At 39.3% G+C, this 22,312-nt stretch overlaps 1 protein-coding gene across 7 annotated transcripts in view; it reads right to left on the bottom strand.

The window, feature by feature from the left end:
* The window catches only part of CSGALNACT2 (chondroitin sulfate N-acetylgalactosaminyltransferase 2), a 47,879-nt gene that overhangs the window by 5,383 nt on the left and 20,184 nt on the right, over positions 1–22,312 (bottom strand). For 3 of the 7 annotated variants that reach the window (XM_009245309.3, XM_009245310.3, XM_054521562.2), the window contains 4 exons: positions 20,744–20,845; positions 17,300–17,478; positions 14,255–14,349; positions 5,340–5,421 (listed from right to left, as the gene is read on the bottom strand). In XM_009245309.3, coding sequence (XP_009243584.1) covers positions 5,340–5,421; positions 14,255–14,349; positions 17,300–17,478; positions 20,744–20,845 — 458 coding nt within the window. 7 annotated transcript variants of the gene reach the window in all.

The following is a 22,312-nucleotide window of genomic DNA, read 5'->3' as shown; positions in this document are numbered from 1 at the left end:
CAACTCCTCTTAGGTCTCTCACAGAGAAGTGAGGTCACAGGGTAAACCACTGCCCTCAAAACTGGTGAGACAGATAGGCAGATACAAAGAATTCCAACTTACTGGAGCAGAAATCTCTGTGGAAATCAGTACCCAGGTAGGAAAACCCGAACTGTAATTGACAAATTGCTGGAGGCTCAGGGGAGGTAAGTCTGAGCATTAAAAACTCCAGGGGGACCCGGTCATATTGGGACCCCCATACTCATGTGAGTTTTACCTCTAGGAGCTCTATCAGGTCCTCAGTGGTAAAGACCAGAGAAAAATCTCTTAATGCGTCCAGCAGTGGGGAAGGGAAAAGGTAATCATTTTAAAGTATGCCACAGCATGTTGTCATTATTAACAAAGCCTGTCCTTAGGAGAAGTTATTTAACCAGAGCCTAACCTGCTGGGGTTTTATCAGTGCCTAACTGACTTGGAGGAAGAAATCTACCCAACTCCAGCCCCTTCTAGTCATCCTGTCCAGGAGAGGAGGGGAGATTGAGAAGCATGTGTGAAATTCAGAGTCTGGGATACAGGATAACTAAGAGACTGAGACTTACTTATGGGACTACAGAACGCTTCCGCTCCCTCCACACTTCACCACCACATCATCAAAGGCCTATTTATTGTAGTTCCTTTTACCCAGTATATCAAGTCCAACTTTCAACAGAAAACATGACAAGGTATACTAAAAGATAAGAAAAACACAGTATGAACAGACAGAGCATGTACCAGATCCAGATTCAGATACAGCAGGGATGTTGGAATTATCAGGCCGGGAATTTAAAACAACTATGATTAAGACGCTAAGGGCTCTAATGGAAAGAGCAGATAACACACAAGATGCGTAATGTAAGCAGTGAGATGGAAATTCTAAGGAATTTAAAAAAATGCTAGAGATCAAAAACACTGCGAAATAAATGAATGCCTTAGATGGGTTCATTAGTAGACCGGACTTAGCTTAAGAAACAATCTCTGAGCTTGAGGATATGACAATAAAAATTTCCAAAACAGAAAATCAAAGAAGAAAAAGACTGAAAATAAAATGAATAAAATGAATAAAATGAATAAAATATCCAAGAACTGTGGGACAACTACAAAAGATGTAACATATGTATAATGGGAATACCAGGAGGAAAGGAAACAGAGAAAGGAACAGAAGCTCCAAATAAAGAGTCTAAGTTCTAAACAGGTGCAGCTCTTTTTCACCCAGCCCACAGCAACAGGGTGGAGGCTCCACTTCCAGGTGTGGCCAGCTGAGAATACTGCGGGTCCACCTGCCCCTACCCAGTGTCCTGCTCATAGGGCAGAGGTGGTCACTCTGCTTAGTAAGTGTGTCACTGTCCCCATCCTCAGGGCAAAACCTCATGGATTTTTTCCCAGGGGGAGAGGCAGTCCATAAGAACAAGGTGCTCCAAAGTTCTTCCCTAAGGAACTGACTTTATTTAAAATAGAATGTAGAGAAGTTCAGAGTTTAGAGAAGTTCCAGCCTCTTGAAAATAATGGAGATTTTGGTAGTAAGCAATTAAGAGGAGGCTGGTAACTCCAGGAGGGCAACAGCTAAACTGTAGGCCAGCTAATTTACTAGAGAGAACCACAGAGAGAGATAGTCAGAATATACCTCCTGGGGTCTGAACAAATCTCAAAGACTTGCTGCAAAAACTATCCCTGCAAAAGGGCCCAATTTAGCAGGGACAGATTATGGAGCAATTTATGCCCCAGAGCATTGTCAAAAACAAGACAGCAATTAGTGAACAGTCAGTGGAGTCTAACAGGAGTGATACCAATGGAGGCATGGAAAGAGATAAAGAGAGCCCTGCTAAATCCAATGCTATCCTAGGATAACTGCACAGGCCCTGAGGAGCAACAGCAGAGGCTTCATATTGCCAAAAGGTCGGGGGAGGAGGAAGAAATAATTTGTTAAAATAGTCCAGCCATGTCAATAAATAAACAAACAAGGAAAAAAAAAAAACCAAGCTGTGGTGGTAGAGGGAAATCAGTATCCAGAGTTGCCACAGTATATTACCTAAAATGTCTAGTTTTCGAAAAAGAAATAATGAGGAATGCAAAGAAACAAGATGTGACATACGCTTAAAAAATAAAAAACAGCAAGCAACAGAAACTGCCTGTGTTAGGGCCCAGACGTTAGCTTTAATACACAAAAATTCCAAAGCAGCCATTGTAAGTATGTTCAAAGAATTAAAAGAAGTCACACTTAAAGAAGTAACAGAAGATGACAATGTTTCATCACATAGAGAGTATTAATAAAGAAATTATATATATATATCAAAAGAACGACATAGAAATTCTGAAGTTAAAAACTATAGTAACTAAAATAAAAATTCATTAGAATAGCTAACAGTAGATCTAACAGAAAAAAGAATCAGAGAACTTGGATAGATCAATAGAAATTATGCAATCCGAAGAACAGAGGGAAAAAAGAATGAAGAGAAATGAACAGAGCCTAAGAAAAATGTGGGATACCATTAAATGTACCAACATACATACAATGAGTGTCAAAGGAGAAAACTATGAGAATGGAGCAGAAAAAGTATTCAAAGAAATACAGTCAGCCCTCCATATGCATGAGTTCCACATCCCATAGAATCAACCAACATGGTTCAAAAATATTAGGAAAAAAAGATAAAAAATAACAATAAATATAAAATTTTAAATACAGTATAACAACTATTTACATAGTATTTACATTGTATTAGGTTTTTTTTTTTGAGATGGAGTCTCGCTCTGTTGCCCAGGCTGGAGTGCAGTGGCACAATCTTGGCTCACTGCAAACTCTGCCTCCCAGGTTCACGACATTCTCCTGCCTCAGCTTCCCAAGTAGCTGGGACTGCAGGCGCCCACCACCACGCCTGGCTAATTTTTGTATTTTTAGTAGAGACGGGGTTTCACCTTGTTAGCCAGGATGATCTCGAGCTCCTGACCTCGTGATCTGCCTGCCTCGGCCTCCCAAAGTGCTGGGATTACAGGCGTGAGCCACCGTGCCTGGCCTGTATTAGGTATTATAAGCAATCTAGAGACGGTTCAAAGTATATGGGCAGATGTGCACAGGTAATATGCAAATATGTATATTTACATAAGGGACTTGATTGACCATGGATTTTGGTTCCACATGGTATCCTGGATCCAATCCCATGCAGGTACTGAGAGATGACTATAATGGCTGAAACTTCCCAAATTTGATGAAAAACATTAATGTACATATTCAAGAAGCCCAAGAAACTCCATAACCCAATTAAAATGGGCAAAGGATCTGAACAGACATTTCACTAAAGATATACAAATGGCCAATAAACACATCAAGAGATGCTCAACAACATTAATCATAAGAAAAATTATAATCAGAGTCACAATCAATACCACATCCACTATCATGGGTGATACTAGAAACAAAAAGACAGATAACATGTATTAATGAGGATGTGGGGAAACTGGAACTCTTAAACACTGCTGGTGGGAATGTAAAATGATGCAGCCACTTTGGAAAACAGTGTGGCAATTTCTCAAAAGGTTGAACACAGGATTACCATATGACCCAGCTAGAGTCCTGGGCATATGTCCAAGAGAATTGAAAATCTATGTCCACCCACAAAGGTAAACACAAATGTTCACAGCAGCAGTATTTATAATAGCCAAAAAGTAGAAACAACTCAAATGCATATAAACTGACAAATGGAGAAACAAAATGTGGTACAACCACACAATAGAACACTTTTTGGCTATAAAAAGGAATGAAGTACCTAACACATGTCACAACATGGATGAACTTTGAAAACATTATGTGAGTGAAAGAAGCCAGTCATAAAAGGCCACATATTGTACAATTTTCTTTCTATTAAATTCCCAGAAGAGGCAAATCTATAGGAAGTAGACTAGTAGATGCCTAGGTTTGGGGGGAAAGAGGGTTGGTAGCATGTGAGGAGTGATTGTTAATGGGTATGGGATTTCTTTTTGGGGTGATAATGCTCTAAATTTGATGGTGGTGATAGCTACATGACTTGGTTAACTGTACACTTTAAATTAATAAATTTTATGATATGTAAATTATATCTCAATAAAATTGTCATAAAAAAGAGATAAGGAATTCAAAGTATTCAAGATACTGAAAAAAATGTACACAAATCTATTTTTGAGGAATAGTGAAATGCTTCTTGCTTAACTAAGCAAGAAATCAAGGAAAAGAGCATAAGTTTAATTTAACACCCCTTTTATTGTTATTTCCTGATTTTCCATTATTCAAGTGTTACAATGATAAGGAGACAAGGTGGGGGGATTTCCAAAACAAAAGGCTGGTTATAAAAACGAATGTGATATGGACCTAGAATGTATATAAAATATATTCTATGACTTCTATGCTGTAGAAAGGTAGCTAGCCCTAAATGAATCAGAAGACATGGAATTAGGTTTCAGCCTGCTTTATTAAACTATTCTTTGACACTTTATATTTTGCTGGGTAAGACTGAAGCTGGGGGCTGGGCATGGTGGCTCACGCCTGTAATCCCAGCACTTTGGGAGGCCAAGGTGAGCAGATCGCTTGAGCCCAGGAGTTCAAAACCAGTCTAGGCAATATAATGAAGCTCCGCCTCTACAAAACAAATACAAAAGTTAACTGGGTGTGGTGGTGCATGCCTGTGGTCACAGCTACTTGGGGATTGAGGTAGGAGGATCGCTTGAGCCTGGGAGGCAGAGGCTGCAGTGAGCCAAGATCGTGCTACTGCACTTCAGCCTGGACAACAGAGCGTGCAGGATAGTTAGAACAAATTATTCATGGGCCATCTTTAGGCTCAGGGGAATGCATGACTAAGGTGTGATTCCAAGACGTGCTAGAAAGAGCAGGTCTTCTTTCATTTATATTAAATACTGGGATTTTGTGTAACAGTTCACTAGACAAGTAAAGGAGGTTTCATCTCAAAAAAATGTGAAAGTCCTTGGTCTAGATAACCAAGATTACTCCCAGCTGTAACAACCCATGGGCACAACAGTAAAGTTATAGAGAAAGCTTTTGTAAGAGTACTCTAAACACCTGCAACTATGGGTAACAAGTTAAACAGATATTTTTAAAAACAGGTGTTTTGATTTTAAAGGAACAAGTAAATATTATACTTTACCTTTATGACTTTTTTCCTATTCAAAACATTAATCATAAACTTACTTTGCCTTTTGTATATCCAGTTTCTCTTTTTAGCTAACCTTAGACACTCGTAATTTAGTAGGAAAACACTCAAATCTGAGACCTTTTAGCAAAATACCATTAAGTCTGGAGTAAATAAAGTCCTATCCTTAAATGTAAAAAGTATACTTACCAATGGTCAGGAAATCTGAACGATACTGACAAGTCATTCCAAAGCCAAAATCTCGCCAAAAGCCAGAATCCTTTTTGTGAACCTTAGTTAAAAAAAAAAAAAAAAACAATTTAATTCCATAAGAAGCAGAAGTTTTAATCAACGATGAAACAAATTATTTTCTAATGTATACTTTTTTCCTGTCATTTATGTGACTGATTAAGGATCACATGCACTTCTGTTATTAAATCCTCACAAAACAAACAAAAATAGAACTCAAAGCCTGTACAAGGTGCAAGCTGAGGTTACTAATAATCATTGTGGTGCCTGACTTCAAGGGGCTTAAATTCTAGGACAACAGTTGCATAAACAAACTGTAACACACAGGATCAACCTTACACAGTAGACTTTATCTGGTGCCTACCCAGCATCCATTCCCCCAACCCCCTTCCTGATTGGTACAGTTTTGTTCTGGTAATTACCTGGCCCTGGGCAGCCCATGAATTCAGGGAAGCTGCTGTCACCAGTAGATTCAGAGTGGGCCAAGAGTCTCTATACTAGTGAGACAGTCTCACCCCCCTTACCATAGGAACTAGCTCACTAATAGATATTTTAAAAAAATCAGGCCAAGTAGGTAAACCAGGGGGGTTGTTGGGAACTTTGGAAAACAAAGCTCCCTCGTTCTTCTAAGAGACTCACTAGAAAGGACACTTGGTCGTAGGGCAGGGTCAGCAAACGATGGCCTCTGGCTAAATCTGGCCTGCTGCCTGCTTTTGTAAATAATTTTAGTGGAACGTAGTTGTGTTGATCTGTTTACAAACTGTCTATGGGTGCTTTCACAGTGCAGTGGCAGAGTTGAGTAGTTGCAGCAGAACTGTATGGCCTATAAAGATTAAAATATTTCTTATCTGGCTCTCTACAGAAAACATTTGTTGACCTCTAGTGCAGGATGCAGCTATGAAGCTTGGAACTGCCAAAGTCCTTTTCTACCATGAGAGAAACCAGCTTTAATATGAGGCTGTCACCACTGAAGTCTAAGTAGAGAAAGAAATATAAAACCAGGGCATTGATGACAATGAGTCCTTGGAATCACTTCTGCTTACAAGTTGAAGCCTGATAAACCTCTTTTATTTTATTCATACTTTCAACAAGTGTTTAATCTTTTGGATATGGTTCTAGTAACTGGGGCTTAGCAGTAAACAGAGGTGACAAAGTCCCTGCCATCAAAGCGCCTTTGTTTGGGTGGGAAAATAGTAAATAAATAAATATACATTTTAGGTGGTGATACATGCTACAAAGAAAAGAGGCAACAGCTATAACTGGGGATGGGAAGCTGCTAGTGTGTGCTACTGTGGTATGTACCGAAAGCAAAAGAGTGTATGGATGTGGAATGTGGAAAAGATTTAGGTCAGAGACTTCACAGAAGTCAGCAAGTGATTGAATGGGCAGGAGTGGGGAGTGAAGAAGAAGGATCAACCAAGATGACAGCAGGCTTCCATCCTGAACAGTGGGTATGTAATGGTGCTATCCCTAAGATGAAGCCCAGGGGAAGGGCCAGCCCAGAGAGGAACAACATGGAGTTGGTTCTGGCCATAATGAATCTGAGTGATCTGTAAGGCACCTACACAGAAATTCCTGCAGATAGCAGGAATATCAAGGTCTGAAGAGGGGACAAATTTTGAGAAGAGTGGGCACAGTCTGAAATTGCTGCTGTACAGAATAGGAGAATCAACAGGAAAACACATAATGAACCAGGCAGCCATGAGGGCTCAGCTCAGATTGGAGCTGATGGATGAGTTTGGCATTTTTCTTTTCCATTTTTTTTTTTTGAGCTGAGGGAGAGAACTTCTTCCCCTTCTAGAATGTAAAGCTCCCTGAGGGGAGGACTTGTGGATTCTGTTCACTGCTATATTCCCAGTACCTAGAACAATGCCAGGCACATGGCAAGCTTTCAATAAATACGTGTTGAATAAATAAATATATACAGAGACATAATTTTAGTGGCAAAATGAAGACTAGACTCTATTATTATTATTATTTTGAGACAGAATCTCACTCTGTTGCCCAGACTAGACTGCAGTGGCACAATCTTGGCTCACTGCAACTTCCACCTCCCAGATTCAAGCGATTTCCGTGCCTCAGTCTGCTGAACAGCTGGGATTATAGGTGTGCGCCACCACACCCGGCTAATTTTGGTATTTATAGTAGAGATGGGGTTTCACCATGTTGGCCAGGCTGGTATCGAACTCTTGACCTCTGGTGATCCACCCGCCTCGGCTTCCCAAAGTGCTGGGATTACACGTGTGAGCCACCACTCCTGTCTCTAATATTCTTATCTCTTTGTTAAAATATAACCCTGATACAAAGCATTAAAAAGCAAAACACCCACTTTGACATCTCTACACCATGCCAATTCTGATTATATAAGTACTATAACTTTGTAACTTAGTTTCTCTAAAAATTCTTCAAATATTATCAAACTTGGAGAAAGGAATCATTGGTTTTGTTTGATTTTTAAAGCTATGCATTTTCACAGAGCAAAGTAGAAGGAAACTCAAATTATCCATAATCCTCATTGTTAATATTTTCTTGCACTGTTTTATCTGGCCTCCTAAGCATGTGGGAGATGCAGTTATCCACACATAACCTATATACCCAAGCCTTGGCCTCTCACAGAATGCCAGATCCCTGTAGCCAACTAGCAACTTGGCACCTCCCCTTGGATGTCTGATAAACAACACATGCCTACTATGGCTCCAGTTGAATCCCAATCTCTCCTCTCCCATTCCTTTCGTTTGCTAATTTCCTACATCTAACCCAACAGTAAGCTCTGTCAGCCCTATCTCTGAATCATATCCAAACTTTTCTCCATAATTATAATACACTGTCACCCAAGCCACAATCATCTCCCCTTGTCTACTGTGAAAGCCTAACTGGCTGCTGCCAGCCAGAGCCACACACAATCCATTCTCCCTCCAAAGGCTTTCCAACACACTTAGCATAAAATCCCAATGCCTTCCAGAGGCTGAACAAGCTCTACATGCCCTGGCCCAGCTATGTGCCCCTCACCGGCTGTGCTCCAAACACCCTAGGAAACCCAGTAGCTGTTCTTTCTGCCTGAAACCACTATCCCCCAATCACGGCCTAGCTGGTTCTTTCCTGTTCTTTGGACAGCTCTGTTCAGCTTCATCTCAGAAATGCCTTTCTGACCAAACAAGCCACAGAAACCATGGAGTCACTCTTTGCAACTCAGTCTGTTTTAATGATCCACATGGTATGTATTATCTGATTTTACTTTCTGTCACCTCCTAATAAATAAAAATCCTCACGAGCAACAGCCATATCTGTTAGGGTCTAAGTGTCAGGGTGCCAGTGGTGGATAGTGCCTGGCATCAAAGGGACCCTCAATATTTGATTAATTAATATAACAGAGGCAGTGTGTGCAGTGGACAGGAGTGGAGGCTGCGGAGCCAAATCACCTGGCCTCCTGGGCCTACTCAGGCCAGTGTGTACTTGGACAGGCACTCGACTGCAGCACAGCTGTGAAAAATGGGGCAGTAATAGTACATACCTCAGAGGTTGTTAAGAGGATTAAATGAATTAATGTGTAAGCAAAACAGAACAAGTACCCCGCACATAGTAAGGGGTTCATAAAAATATTAGCTATTATCATCATTCAAATGTTACGTAAAACAGATACGCTATTTCCCACTTTTTAGCTTTACATTTTCCTCTTCATTTACACTGCTGTATTTACAATTCACATTTTCCTTGATATGCAATATTCACCACAGAATGTACCATAATTCAATTTATCCTTTTATTATTAGAGTTTTGCTTGGTTTTAATGTTATCAATTTATGCATATTACCATCACGTAGCTCGATTACTTCCCCAGGAAAGACTGCTGGGGGTGGAAATTACTGGATTGGAGGGATGAATCTGTTTAGAACTCGACCCAGAGAACTGGCCTGAATCCCCAACAGGAGTGACGGAGGAGCTCCTATCCCCCAGTCTTGCTCACATGGCTTTGCTTTTTAAAAGCAGTGACCTAACAGCAGAAACAAAGCATTATACTGCTGTTTTAATTTATTCCTAGTAAGGCTGACTATTAAATATGTGAATTATCAACCGTCTTACCCATTTTTTCCTTCTTATTTATTTCTAATATAGCTTTAAACATCAAGGAAAACAAGTTTTTGTCTTTTAAGTGAGGAGACTGAAGCTTAGAAAAGTTAAGCAACTTGCAAAGGTTACAAGTGGTGAAACTAGAACTTGAAGTGCTTAAACTTAAGTTGCTATGCAACACCTAGAATGAATCAGCATTCAAATCATTCTTCCCCTACAACCCTCCAAACCAGGCAAGAATATTAGCATGCTTTGGCCGGGTGCGGTGGCTCATGCCTATAATCCCAACACTTTGGGAGGCTGAGGCCAGCAGATCACAAGGTCAGGATTTCGAGACCAGTCTGGCCAACATGGTGAAACCCCGTCTCTATTAAAAATACAAAAATTAGCTGGGCGTGGTGGTGTGTGCCTGTAATCCCAGCTACTCGGGAGGCTGAGGCAGGAGAATCGCTTGAAACCGGAAGGTGGAGTTTGCAGTGAGCCGAGATCATGCCACTGCACTCCAGGCTGGGCAACAAGAGTGAAACTCCGTCTCAAAAAAAAAAAAAAGAGTATTAGCATGCGTTTACATTCCCTTCATGCTTATATGTTGACTTTATTTACCTCTTCTTTTTGTTTGCTTTTAATTAATTTTAATATACAATCTTTTATTTTGGAATAATTTTAGATTTACAAAGAAGTTGCAAAACAGTAAAGAGAGTTCCTGTATACCCCCATCCAGTTTTAGCTTCCCCTAATGTTATCATCTTACATTGTTGTAGTACATTTGTCAAAACTAAGGAACCATCATTGCTATATTACTATTTAACTCAACTCCAGACTTTATTTGGATTTCACCAGCTTTCCCTTTAGTGTCTTTTTTTTCTATTCCAGGACCTAGTCCAGGGCACCACATTACATTTGGTTGTCATGTCTCCTTAGTCTCCTCTTGGCTATGATGGTTTCTCAGTCTTCCTTGTTTTTGATGACTCTGACAGTTTTGAGGAAGAATGGTCAGGTATTTTGTACAATGCTCCTCAATGTGGGCTTGCTGCAGCTTTCCCTGTGACTGGACTGGGGTTCTACGTTTTTGGAAGAGGACTGTGAGCTAAAGTGTCCTTCTCATTATATCATGTCAGGGGTACATGGTATCCATTGCTTAAGGTGTCTGCTGGGTTTCTCCTGTGAAAAGTTTGTTTTTTCTTTCCACACTATGTTCTTTGAAAGTGAGTCCCCTAGTTCCACCTACTAGAAGAGGGAGTATCTACATAAGTTACTTGGAATTCTGTAAGGAAGACTTATCTTTTCTTTCCTATCTAGTCTAGTCACTCAATATTTATCTGCTCATTCACTCACTCATTTATATCAGTATAGACTCATGGCTATTTATTTGATGCTTTGGGTTATAATCCAGGTTTAAGTTATTTATTTCATTGCTCAGGTTGTTCCAGCTTGGGCACTGGGAGCTCTTTCTGTTGGCTCCTGTGCCGCTGTGACACATTCCCCCTATCTTTTTGTTGAGTGCTTTCTTACTTTCTGGCACTGTAAGATGCTCCAGGGTCTTCTTGTATATTTTTTGCCCCTGCCCTGGAATCAACCATTTATCCGTGGACTTCTGGCTCCTTTGATTGGAGAACAGTATTAGAAACTAAGATTTGGAAGCTGAGTGTACTTGTTACTGTTAGGGTGTCACTAGTTCTAGGCCCTCTCAGCTGACAGCTAGGTAATACACCTAAGTATACCATGTACATAACCCTCTGACATCTTAATCCCAAATTGGTATTAATTGCCTTTTATTATGTCAACATAACTATTTACACTATTACATCAACAAATGTTTAGACTTAATTTTTTTGGTTGTTCACCACTATTTACTCTCAGGTCCTCCTCTCTCAATGTATACATTTATCATTTTGCTGGACTCGATTACAAAGGTCTGTGAGAAATAAATTCTGAGTCCTTGAAAGCTCAAAAATGTCTATTTTGTCCTAAAATAGTAGGTCGAATATGAATTCTAGAATCAAAGTTACTTTTCTTCAGAATTTTCATAGTATTGCTTTATTGTTTTCTAACACCAGTGTTTTCAAAAAGAAGGCGAATGCCAATCTGATTGTCACTCCTTTGTGAACAAGCTGGGTTTTGCTATTTTTAGTGTCTCTGGAAGCTATTAGAATTGTCCCTTTACTGTTGTTCTCCAAACACCAGAAGATTTGTTTCTGCTTAGCTCTGGAAACTTTCTTCCATTTCCTCCACTCAATATTCTCTCTTTTCTGAACTCCTATTAATAATATGGGAGCTTCTGGCTTGATCCTCCTTGTCTCAATTTTTCTCTCATGTTATCTCGTGAACTTTACGTGTCCAGTTGGCTTGTCTTCCAGTTTACAAATTTGATTCAACTGTAACCATTCTGCTATTCAGACCATTTACTGATTTAAAAAATATTTTCACAATTCCCAAGTTCTGATTTTTTAAAGCAACAAATCCTGTTTTATGAATTTAACATTTTCTCTAATCTCCCCAAAGATATATTTTAAAATTACTTTCTATCTGTATTCATATACTCATGTGTTGATTTTTCTGTGTATTAACACTTGGTGCCTCTTTCATAGTATTGTTTTTCCTCAAATGTTTGGTTAGTCTTGGTTAATTGCTACTCATTTTTGTTTCAAGTATTGTTCAGAAGTCCATGGCTGTTAGCTTCGATTACAATGGCCTATCTCCAGTCACAGTCAAGGAGATTAGAACAGGGTCTCAGGGGGAATGTGCTAACAGTAGTTCACTTTTGTAGTCTAGGGGCTCCCTAGCCACCCCGACCAGCCTCTCCAGCTCCAGGGACCACACACACTGCCTTAGACTGAGGGTCAATCCCTGTGATGCCTGCTTCTCAGCACACCTAGAGAAGCATGTTTATTCCAGGCTCCCTCCATTCTGTCTGCTATGAGCTCAGAGGATGCAAAGCAGCCCCATCTTCACTCACTGTTCTCTTGAACACGTTCTAGTCTGTTCTCTCCTCCAGAAATCTTATGCTAACTGCTATCGTCTTACAGAAAGTTCTCAAAACTTATGGCTGCTAACACCTTCTCTCATTTTCCAGTACTAATGTACCCTTTTCTTTAGAATAATTCACTGTCAGATATGGCAGATGTGGGTGCTCAGTTTGCCATTTTGAACCTATTTGTATTTATATTCATAATACTGGCCTACAGATAAGGTAGAGGCGTGTGTATGTGTGTGTGTGTGTGTGTGTGTGTGTGTGTGTGTGTGTGTGTGTACTATGCCAAGTGTTGATATCAAGATAATGGTGGCCTCATAAAATATGTTAAGTACATCATATGGTGCTAATATTACCTGCTCTTTGAGAGTCTGGAAAAGCTCATAAATTAAAACATTGTATTTATGTACCTACAGGGTAACTTTTTGATAACTTTTTTAAATGGCTCTTAATTTCTTCAGAGCTTTCACCTTTTTGTTGTTTGTTTTTTTGAGACAGAGTCTTGCTCTGTCACCCAGGCTGGAGTGCAGTGGCATGATATTGGCTCATTGCAACCTCCGCCTCCCAGGTTCAAGTGATTCTTTTGCCTCAGCCTCCCGAGTAGGTGGGACTACAGGCTCGTGCCACCATGCCTGGCTAATTTTTGTATTTTTAATACAGACGGGGTTTCACCATATTGGCCACGCTGGTCTCGAACTCTTGACCTTGTGATCTACCCATCTTGGCCTCCCAAAGTGCTGGGATTATAGGTGTGAGCCACCATGCCCGGCCCACATGCACCTCTTTTATTCATAAAATACTAACATGAACTTAGCCTGTGTTCATATTTTATAAATTCTCAAATCTTTCATTTTATTTATAATTTAGAAAACTTACCCTATAAAATTGATTTATCTCAATCTTTTCATATTCTAATTTCCAATGTTTTCCTTTTTACCCAAAATGTGTCTACTTTATGATTAAATTTTCTGTACATAAACATAAGCTTCTACACTTCTCAATCTATTTTTGTTTTATTAACTTCTGCCTTTATTACTTTCCTTGAAGTTATTTTTTATTTTTTTAAACATCTTAAAGTGACTTTTTAATCATTTCTACTTTTTCTTAGTATTAACAATAAAAGATTATGTTAAAAGCAATTTGGTATTCTCGACTCGATTCTGAAACAGAAAAAGGAGATTAGTAGAAAAACTGGTATAATCCTAGTGTACTTAGCAATAACTTACCAATATTAATTTCTTCACTTTGACAAATGTACCATGGTTACATAAGATGTTAGCATTAGAGGAAACTGGGTGAAGTATGGAACTCTCTGTACTATCTTTGCAACTTCTCTAAATCTAAATTATTATGAAATAATGTTTATTTAAAAATTTTAAAAAGCTTACATAAAATTAGCTTTGGCAATAACTGTAAGTTTTGATATACGGCATTTATATTCCATGACTTTCCAGGTAATTTACCAGAGTATACTATTTCCTCTTATTTAGCAGAGTAGATTTAATTTCTAGTTAGTAGGGTTTTTAAAATCAAATTTTTAGTATTAGTAAAAATAAGCAGTAGAAATGACTGTACAATTTCCACATTCTGAGACATGAGGTTTTCCTTTATGACCTAAACTCTGCTCCCCCTACACTTAATTCTGAAGCAATAAATGTGAAAAGCATTTTATTGGGGGTATAAAGAGGAACTATGGAAATGCGTTTACAATAACTGTAGTTTAACATTTTGCTCATGGAAATACAGTTTTTTATTGAAACTTTGTTTTCTACTTACACAACAAACATCTAGAAAAAATCTTTAGAGTCTTTCATAACTGAAAATGTGAAAGTCTCACCAGCTGCTGCTCCACAGGTGGTGGCACTTCCTGGTTGGCATAAACAATGGCAGGATTGTAAAGACTGAACACCACGGGGTAAAACACCTTCTTACCTACAAATTAAAATATAGATTTGTAACATAAAAAGAAGTTACGAAGAACTGTTCTTTATTGCAATATCTATTAAGTTTTATCAAAGTCTTTCTTATTATACATGATTTTGTCTATTTTTTAATATTCAGGCTACAGAACATCATGTTAATTTGATGAATATGATGATTTGGTAACTTATCAGTAGGTTAACTATAACCTTGCAAAAGAACAGAGCAAAAAACAAACTAAAGGATGCTTCACGTTTATTCCCTTTGACTTTGGGGAGATGTGTATTCATTACGTGAGTCATTTATTACTCATTGTTTCATCTAATCAGTAGTAATAAATGTAGATTAACCTCTGATAATCATTATGAAACTTAGAAACGTCTGTTAAATCCACCTGTTAAAAATGAATCATTAGAGTAAATTCAAAGAATACTGTACAATGAATAGATATGCAGAGAATAATGAAAATATAGAATAAATCTGAACCAAAATCTGGAAAAGTCAGGAAGATAAGGGTTAAAATTACCTGATATAATAGCCCTTGGAGAAGACCTTGTCATCAGCATTCAAACTGACTGATCTAAAAGGACCATAAAGGCTAACTAGCCCATCTCCCCTCAGGAGAGGGAACCCTTGCTATGGCTGGCTTCAATTAGATATGATCACATGAAGTGTTCAGTGATTGTCAGCAAGTGTGGGAGTAACATGGCAACCTTTTTATTACAAGATCCCTAGCAGATGCTCATTCTACCTTTGTTCAAATACATTTAGGGATGGGGAGTTCAATTTTCCAGAGGCAAATCTATTTCTGGATATAAAATATTTCTTTTAAACTAAGCAAATACGTCTCCTTCAACTTTCACATTTTGCATTTCATGCTGTAAAATAAACCTAACCTTCATTTATTCATTAGGTTCTCAAAGAGTTCCTGAAAACTACCTCTAACCTAATTAATAAGAAGGCAATCATTTGCATATGAATAGTTCTACATTAAAAAAAACCCATTTGCTATTAGATTCTTTAAAAAATTTTTATTTTTATTTTTTGAGATGGAGTCTTGCTCTGTCGCCCAGGCTGGCGATCTCAGCTCATTGCAACCTCCGCCTCCCAGGTTCAAGCAATTCTTCTGCTTCAGCCTCACAAGTAGCTGGGATTACAGGAACAAGCCACCACGCCTGGCTAATTCTTAGTAGAGATGGGGTTTCACCATGTTGGCCAGGCTGGTATTGAACTCCTGACTGAGGTGATCCGCCTGCCTTGGCGTCCCAAAGTGCTGGGATTACAGGCATGAGCCACCACGCCCGGCCTCTTTAATACTTTTAACTCTTTTAAATGAGCTAAAAAGCATTCAGCCACCATGTCTGGCCAAAAATTTTATTTTTAAAGACTAGGTCTCACTATGTTGCCCAGGCTGGTCTTGAACTCCTGCGCTCAAGTGCTCCTCCTGTCTGAGACTCCCAAGGTGCTGGGATTAAGGTGTGAGCTACTGTGCTCAGCAGTGCCCCACTCCCAATGTTTTTCTAATTGACTAATAAAAATGGTGTACAACATGATGTTCTGCTACATTCATACACTATGAAATGACTAAATCAAGCTAATAACCATATCCATCACCTCACATAATTAACATTTTTTTTTGGTGGTAAGAACATTTTTTAATGCTACTACTGGCTTAGCAATTTGTAAGTATACAATATATTGTTATTAACTATAGTCACCATGTTTGTATAACAGATTTCCTCAACTTACTCATCCTGTTGAGATTCTTTAATACTTTTTTTTTTTTTGAGACAGAATGTTGCCCTGTCGCCCAGGCTGCAGTGCAGTGGCGCAATCTTGGCTCACTGCAAGCTCCGCCTCCTGGGCTCATGCCATTCTCCTGCCTCAGTCTCCTGAGGAGCTGGGACTACAGGCATCCACCACCACGACCGGATAATTTTTTTTGTATTTTTAGTAGAGATGGGGTTTCACCGTGTTAGCCAGGATGGTCTCCATCTCCTGACCTCGTGATCCGCCCGCCTCAGCCTCCCAAAGTGCTGGGATTACAGACATGAGCCACCACCCCTGGCCTCTTTAATACTTTTAATTCTTTTAAATGAACTAAAAAGCATTTAAAATTTGATTTCAAAAAATGTCATCGCATTAATTTTTTTTTTTTTTTTGAGATGGAGTCTCACTCTGTCACCAGGCTGGCGTGCAGTGGCATGATCTTGGCTTACTGCAACCTCTGCCTCCCAGGTTCAAGCAATTCTTCTGCCTCAGCCACCCGAGTAGCTGGGACTACAGGCGTGTGCCACCATGCCCAGCTAATTTTTATATTTTTAGTAGAGACGGGGTTTCACCATGTTGGCCAGGATGGTCTCAATCTCTTGACCTCATGATCCGCCCGCCTCAGCCTCCCGAAGTACTGGGATTATGGGCGTGAGCCCCTGCACCTGGCTATCTCATTAATTTTCAAAAAATATCTATAACTTAAAGCAAAGTATAGTAAATCACCCCAAAATGCAGTCTGGAGACCAAGCACTATCTGCATCTAGACTTCCATGTGAGTGTGTGTGCACACACGCATGGGGGTATGTTTGCATGTGTGGACGCTATATGCCCAAAGCTGAGTGCTTCAGACTCTCACACACATCTCCATACCATCTGCTTAGCTCTTTTTCTGACCTGCACTGCTCCCACCTCATCAATTTGTAGATATCCTGTTCCTCTGCATTTCTATATTTGGCTTCAAATGTAGTCACTGGAAGTTGGACCCAAAAGAACAAAGGATATTAATTTCAAAGGGTCAAATTTTCAATTTCCTATTTAGTATTCCAGTTAAATTATGCCTAATATAACTTAAAAAAAATACTGGGGTTTAACTAAAACTTCTCCCTCAAAATCACTTGATTCAAACTATAGGACATGCTGACAACGTTCTAAATTCTATAGTCAGCTCATCTACCAACATTTTACGCACCTGGCTCAGCATTTAACCGGCAGCTGTTAAGGAATTCGGCTGAGAAATAGATATCAACATCACAGAAAAACATCAAGACCTCTCCCTTGTCCCAAGCTCGGGCACCCACATTTAGTCCTCGTCCACGATTAAATTCTTCATTCAATGAGACCAAGGTGTAATTGTGAAAATTAGACTCACTATGAGGAAAGCACACACAACAAATGATAAGTCCCACTTAAAGTTACCAATTTTCTTCCTTTAACACAGCTTACAAAATATGTTTTACACTTCAAATATTTGATTATATTGGTTCTACATTCACACAGGGAAAGAAAATCCCAGCTTCATGTGTATGATTATCATCAGGGAGAGATATTCACCAAATGCCCACATTTGAGGCACATGTTGGTGGTATGAGGCTCCAAAAGTGTTAAAGTGGCCACTGACCTTTGGAATCTTAAACACCTTTTGGGGGGATGAAAAATACACAAATGGAAAAATAGCTGTAATGTCTGTTAATAATGCATTCTAAATGGATAACACACACAAAGATCACTCTCCTCTTGCATCTGTTAGGTCTTTGCACACATGTCACCTTATCAGAGGGATCCTCCCTAATACTACTTGAGAAGCAGCTGCAACCTCCCACTCCTTCATCTCCATCCTCTTCCTCAGCTGTTTTCCTTTATATTGCCAGACATGTTTGTTCCAGTGTCTCTCCCACTCTGTGGGAGCGGGGATTTTGTTTTGTTCATTACTACGGACGCAGTGTCCCCTGATAGAGTAGTTCAATAAATATTTGCTGAATGAATGAATGAACAGCAGTTCTGAAAAATACATCGCTCATGTCTGGAGTAGTTAGAGAAGATGTTAGAAGTGGAACATGAGTTATGCCTCGGTTAAAATGTTGAATTCAGTGGTGAGTGTAAAGGTCATTCAAAATAATTATTCTCAAAGGCAAAGAGGTAAGAATGTAGAAAGCATTTTAGAGAAAAGGGATCAGACAAATCAGATTGGTAGGAAAGGACCCTAAAATGGGAACAGTGAGATAAGGGTCAACGGAATCTTAAAATGGGAACAATGAGAGAAGGGTCAGAGTGAAGAGTACCTCCCATGCAAGGTTAAAGAAATCGGTCAGTATCCTAAAGGCAAAGAGAATCAGCAGGGCTTTTCTGCTAGGGCAGTGGTTCTCACAGTGAGGCCCCCAAACCCACAGCATCAGCTTCCCGTGTTAACATGTTAGAGAAGCAAACTCTCAGACTACACCCAGACCCACTGAATCAGATGCTAGGGCTGGAGAGAAGCCTCTACATTTTCGCAAGTCCTCCTGGTGACTCTGGCACTGAAGTTGGAGAATCACTCACTGCACTAGGGTGCAGCCTAATCAAAAAAGTAACATTTTAGGAGGATTACACTTACAACAGTACAGAATAGGTAATGGAGAGATGGAACAAAGGCTCAAATAGTGCATGGAGTGGACTCCAAGTGCTCTGAGTGCCTAGGACTCTTCTCCCCGTCTTAAAGAATATAAATCTCTCCTCTGTTGGGGGAAAACTGCCCATTGCCACCCCACATACTCAGCATCAAGTGGAGGCACTGATCACAGAATACCCCTCACTCTCTGCCCAACCCAACCACAGTAATTTCCTAGGGGTGGAGACCAGGCTTAAGGTGGGCCAGTCCCAATACCCCCACCCCACCTGGCCATAGTGATTGGCTCAAGAGTGGGCAAAATGTCCTTCCCTGGGATTTTCTCAACTGGAGCTGGGAGAAAGCTCTTTCCTCTCTGATGGCAAAGCTGAGAAGATGTGAGCCCAGAGCCGCCAACAGTCATATCCCTCACCATGTGGAAGAAGCCAATCTGCAACAGGAGAATGAAGTCAACATGCAGAGAAAAACAGACAAGGAGACGAGAATTTTGATGGTATTAAAGTCTCTGGTTCCAATCCCTGAGAAACCAGAGTTGTTTTGATTTTCTTCCCCAAATTTGGTTGTAACAATCCCTTTATTTCTGGGAGGTATCCAAGATTCTTCAATACTGCTCCTATTTTCCTCAAGCAAGCTCAAGGTAGGTTTACACCATTTGCCACAGAAGTGTCTTGACAATACTTCAGTATTACCAGTGTGAGCTCGTGGCACTTAGTAGGTGATCTAAAAACACTCAGGAGGGACAGGAAGGGAAGAAATGGAGGGAGGGGGAACCAAGGTTAGGGTGGTGGCAGAAGCAAGGAAGAGATAGAGGAGGTCCTGTGAATTAAGTAGGAACTAACTAATTAGAGGTAACTGGAGGCAAAGAATAAGTAAAAGACTGTGGCTCTCAGAAGTCATGCCCAGATGGTGAAAATGGTTTTACTCTGAACTGAAAGAGGGCCATCAGGAGGAGGAGCTGGTGTAGGGAAGGGGAAGACAGTGAATCGTGTCTATATAAATCAAGGCTCTGAGAATCCCTGCAGGTCAGGGACTCAGATTCACTCATCTATGCCCACTCTTCTTCCAACTACCCCAGTCAAACTCCCAAGCAGTGTACCTGGAACACAGTAGGTAGGACTCAATGAATGTTAGTTGAATGATTTGAGAAGAATGGCTGATCAAATCTGGGCTCTTGGCAAATGGCCACAACTGGCAGAAAGGTAAAGAAGCAAGTAAAGGATATAGAGCTGGTGTGGTTAGAGATGATCATCAACCTAATAGTTTATATTACATCATACTTACATTTACAAAATAGTTACATTTTACAAACAAAAGAAGAACATTTAAAGACAGAAATACTGGTTAGGTTGTCAAAGGTAAAAAAGCAATGAAAAAGAATAACAGAAAAGAATTTGGCAGTTAAGTCGTATCTTTGGGCCCATGATTTAGAAAGAAAAAGGCTGAGAAGCTAAAGAATTAATAATTAAGTACTAAGGGATTACTAATTCATCCATTCAAACCTCTGAGCATCTACTATGTGCCAGGTACTGTATGACTTGCTTAGTTATGAACTACTGTCTCGTGATGTTGAGCTGTGAAAGGACAGAAACATAACAGTAGCGGCTGGGCACTTCAGAGTTGAGTGGGAGTTTCTTAAGGATATGGGAGACCTCAGCATTGTTAGCAGGGAGAGGAGAAGGAGCCTGAGGAAATGGAAGGAAAGAAAGGTGACAAAAAAGAGACAAGTTCAGAAGATGATTATGTCAAAGTGAAGGAATCAGATTTTAAAAAAAGGAAAGCAGCAGCAAATACACAGAAGGTGAGTGGGCCACAGAGAGAGCATCATGCCAGGCTGCCTGCTAAGCAGTGAAGGGAAGTTGAGTCATGTAGGGTTGCATGTGAAATGAGGAACTTATCATCACCACCACCGCCCACATGCTCAGCCAATTTTTAAGTAATAGTTACTAAAAATTATTAACTCATTACATATCTGAAATTCTCTTTTAGCAATGTTATATATCAAGGACTTCGCTGTAGATGTGGTTCACCAACCTTGTGACAGATTCTAGGACAGACTTGACTTTAGACAGTCCTTCTTTACCAAAATACACCACTGTGAGATGAATCTTCTTGTCTTGATGAATACAAACATCCCTAACAGAAGTGAAAAATAAAAGTTTATTCAAGAAAACATGAGGCACTATTCATTCAGAAAGCAACCAGATGAAGCTTTAACAAGAAGATGAGGCATTACTGACACAGTAGTAAACATAAAAGTGGCAATACTGATGAATTATGGAAGGCACAAGGTCTATGCCTGAATGAGTACACCCCTTGGAGGACCATGGAAGTAGTCTGACATTGCTGCCATTATTTCAAAACATTTTTTGAACTTTTGCTTTTGGATTGCTTTCAGAAGCAAATCACAAGCTATTCAAGGAAATAAACTCAATTGGTTCAGAACCAAATAAATAAATACTGACCTTTTGGATTAAGAGTTATTTTGTCTTCAGACTGGCTAATTCCAAAAATTGTAACTATCATTAAGGAATAAATATTTGCCATGACAGAGATTACTTACTGTAAATAATAATGTGGCCTTTGAAAGTAATTCCAAGAAAGGCAATAAAAAAATGCTTTAGGAAATCAGATCTCAAGTGAGCTATTTGGAACAGTAAATCTCACTTGGAAGTATGACTGCCAGACATTCAGCTGCAGAACAGTTTTAATTAACCTTTTAAATCCAACAATTTCAATATGAGAATAAAGACTAGGATCACAAAGCATTAAACTAGTAAATCAAAGTATCTAAAACATTACAAATATTAAAGTATTAGAAACATGGAAACTGTTAAATCAAAAAGCAGCATTTTCCACAAATAGTTTTCATAATGTGTAGATAATTAAACACTTCAGCATTTTAAAATATCCAAATTTGATAACATAAAAAAACTTTACAAATTCTCTGCCTTGCAAGATGAAATAACTTTCTCCAATTTTTAGTTTAATGTTTGTATGTCTAAATGTATTTCAATTAAAAAACTCAAATCATTCTCAAGGGGATTTTCTTGTGAGACACCAGTATTCTGTATCTTGATTGGGGTGGTGGTTCGTGAGTGTATACATTTGTCAAAAGACATTAAATCCCAGCCTGGACAACATGGCAAGACCCTCTCTCTACAAAGAATAAAAAAGATGGCATGCACCTGTGGTCCCAGCTACTTGGGAGGTTGAGGCAAGAGGATCACTTGAGCCCAGGAAGTTGAGGCTGCAGTGAACTGTGCTCACTCCACTGCATTCTAGCCTGGGTGACAGAGTGAGACCCTGTCTCAAAAAAAAAAAAAAAAAAAAAAAAAAAAAGAGTCATGATACCTAGATCCTTAAAATATGTGGATTTTACTGCATATAAATTATTCCTTAGTAAAGCTGATTTTTTAAAAATTCAACTTGTCTTAAAATGAATTCGCAAACAATTATCAAGGCCATCAAATTTAGTTTCTAATAGGTGTCACTCTCAATTTATTTCATAGTTCAAATTGTCTATAACACAATATACTACACATGCTTTAAAAAAAGAGAGAATATAAAAAAATAAAGTTCCCCTAAAGCCTATGAAATTAT

The sequence above is a fragment of the Pongo abelii genome, chromosome 8, assembly GCF_028885655.2.
Source record: "Pongo abelii isolate AG06213 chromosome 8, NHGRI_mPonAbe1-v2.0_pri, whole genome shotgun sequence".
In the NCBI taxonomy this organism is placed as follows: Eukaryota; Metazoa; Chordata; class Mammalia; order Primates; family Hominidae; genus Pongo; species Pongo abelii.
The sequence above is the reverse complement of the archived record's forward strand: the minus strand, read 5'-3'. Positions and strand labels throughout refer to the sequence as shown.